Source organism: Abramis brama (assembly GCF_963993115.1).
Source record: "Abramis brama genome assembly, chromosome: 6".
Taxonomy (NCBI): Eukaryota; Metazoa; Chordata; class Actinopteri; order Cypriniformes; family Leuciscidae; genus Abramis; species Abramis brama.
The window spans coordinates 4,204,655-4,206,978 of NC_139968.1; the positions used below are offsets into that span (position 1 = coordinate 4,204,655).

Consider the following 2,324-nt stretch of genomic DNA (forward strand, 5'->3'; position numbering starts at 1 on the left):
CCATCACAAGTTCAAATGACATGGTGCTACAGCTTGCCTGAAATGTAAATTTGTGAAGTTTGCCCTGTAAGGCAGTCCACTCTGGGCTAGGTTCCCCTGTGGAATGTGAATATCTTCTTCACCACCATCCTCATCGTTGTCTTCATCCTCATCGCCATCCTCCAGAGGTTCTGCAATCTGTCTAACCTTGCAAATATTGTGTAATATTGCACAGGCTATGATGACTTTGCTGACTTTTTCAGGCCTCCACCTCTCCGTGGAGAACATGAAAGCGCCTCTTAAGCTGGCCTATGCCACGCTCCACCACCGCTCTTGTTGTCTTGTGGGCCCTACAATAGAATACAGACCTTTAATTATTTGATGGAAATATTGCACTACTTGGATGCTCTAACATATTGCTTGCATTTCATTTCCATGATTTTTGTATTGTTTGGCTTACCTGTTATAGTTTAGTTGGGGCCCTTGGCATGGCTGGAGGTAAGGTGTAAGGAGCCATGGTTTGCATGGGTAGCCACTGTCCCCTAACAAGTGGCAATTAGCTGGCACATAGCGTCTCTCAAAAAGCTGTCTGATGCCACTCTCGGAGAGCATTCTCGCATCATGTGTGGAGCCTGGCCATTTAGCCACAATGTCCAAAATCTTACAGGCCGCATTGAACATTATTTGCACATTGATGCTGTGGAAATTCTTCCTGTTAACAAAGACAGCCTCGTCCTCTGATGGCGCAATTATTCTCACATGTGTTCCATCAATTACACCCACAACGCCAGGGAATCCTGCAATGTCCATAAATGCCCTTTTATGTGTGTGTAAAGTGCGGGCATCCAGCGGGAATGAAACAAATTGTGTCACAATATTAGGTTGTGACAAAGCTGTCAGTGTTTGGGTGATGACTCTGCTGACGGAGGATTGGGACAGACCCAAGTCATCACTGCTGCATTGTTGCATTTTCCCTGTTGCCAAATACCTCAGGGTTGTGATTACTTTCTTCTCCGGTGTAATAGCGTTGTGGCGTCGAGTTGGTGAAGTAATTGCATCTCTAAGGAGATCCACCACAAACATGATTCCTGCACGATCCAATCTGTAGCGTCTCAATAATTCCCTGTCATCCAGTGTTTGCAGGACATCTCTCCTGCCTCCTCTGTTGGCCATTTTGTGCAGCTGCTTAGGGGAACTCCTAAGCCACTAAAAAAGTCCTCTTCCCTGCTCTTAGCAGATCTCGCCTTAGGAGCCCTTTTAAGCGCTAGGAATCTTGAGGAATAGCTTTTATATTAACTGGGATTTTCGTGTCACTTTTAGGGGAAATTCTAAGAAAACGTCATGACTCTGAGAATTTTCTTAGAATTTGGCCGCTAGGAGCCACTTTTTGCACAAAAATTCTTTAGGGATACGGGCCCAGAATATTGCCTTCTGTGAACATGTTGACAATTTTTTTTTTTTACATAAAATGCAATTTTAACACTTAACAAACAGGTAACACTTAGCACTTAATATTAAAGGGATAGTTCACCCAAAAATTTTAATTAGCCCATGATTTACTCAAGTCATCCTAGGTGTATGACATTTTTCTTTCAGACAAATACAATCAGAGTTATATTAAAAATGGTCCTGGCTCTTCCAAGCTTTATAATGCCAGTGAATTGCCATTTCTGTTTTGAAGTCCATAAAAGTGCAAACGAAATCCCATTCAAAGTCTGCAAGTTTTCGCAGAAGTGAGGAAACCTGTAGGCTTACAGTGGTGTTCTTTTTTTTGCACAACTTGTCCAGTTTTTTCGCAGAAGTTATTTGTCCTTTCTTTGTTTTTTATCCACTTTCAGGATTGATGTCAAGAAAGCATCTAAAAGGCAGAAAAGAAAGAAAACATTTTTAATAACTGTTTAAAAAATATTATGAACTGAGTGTATTTTGACAGAGAGAGACAGCACAAAAGATGTGTAAATAGAAACCAGATATCGGTTTTAACGACTAGTTTGTTTGGATAAGACTGAACAACATGGAAAAAAAAAAAAGTTGGATGTTGTGATCAATAAATTATATTTGTTCTGCCCTGTTTTAAATACATCAACTCAATGTGTCTGTTTACATGCACACTGTCATAATAAGTACTACTAACTAAACCTGAAGTGGGGTTGCTAGATTTAAAGTTTTATTCTACAACTTTTGTCTACTCATCAACCAGCAATATCCCCTCATCAGGTCCCATCAGATTATCAGTGGAAAGGCAGTCATAGACTCTGTGTATATAGAGCACAAATTGCCAGAATCCAGCCCAAACCTTTGTGACAGAAATAATTTAACTCAATTGCAAGCCTTACATTTTTTTT

General features: G+C 40.6%; 1 protein-coding gene across 1 annotated transcript; it reads right to left on the bottom strand.

The window, feature by feature from the left end:
* Positions 1–238: 238 nt before the first annotated feature.
* On the bottom strand, positions 239–1,152 carry LOC311085827 (putative nuclease HARBI1; the record flags this gene model as incomplete). Its single annotated transcript, XM_084118447.1, has 2 exons — positions 239–329; positions 440–1,152. The coding sequence occupies 2 exons, from the start codon at positions 1,150–1,152 to the stop codon at positions 239–241; spliced, it is 804 nt and encodes a 267-aa protein (XP_083974573.1).
* Positions 1,153–2,324: the final 1,172 nt, after the last annotated feature.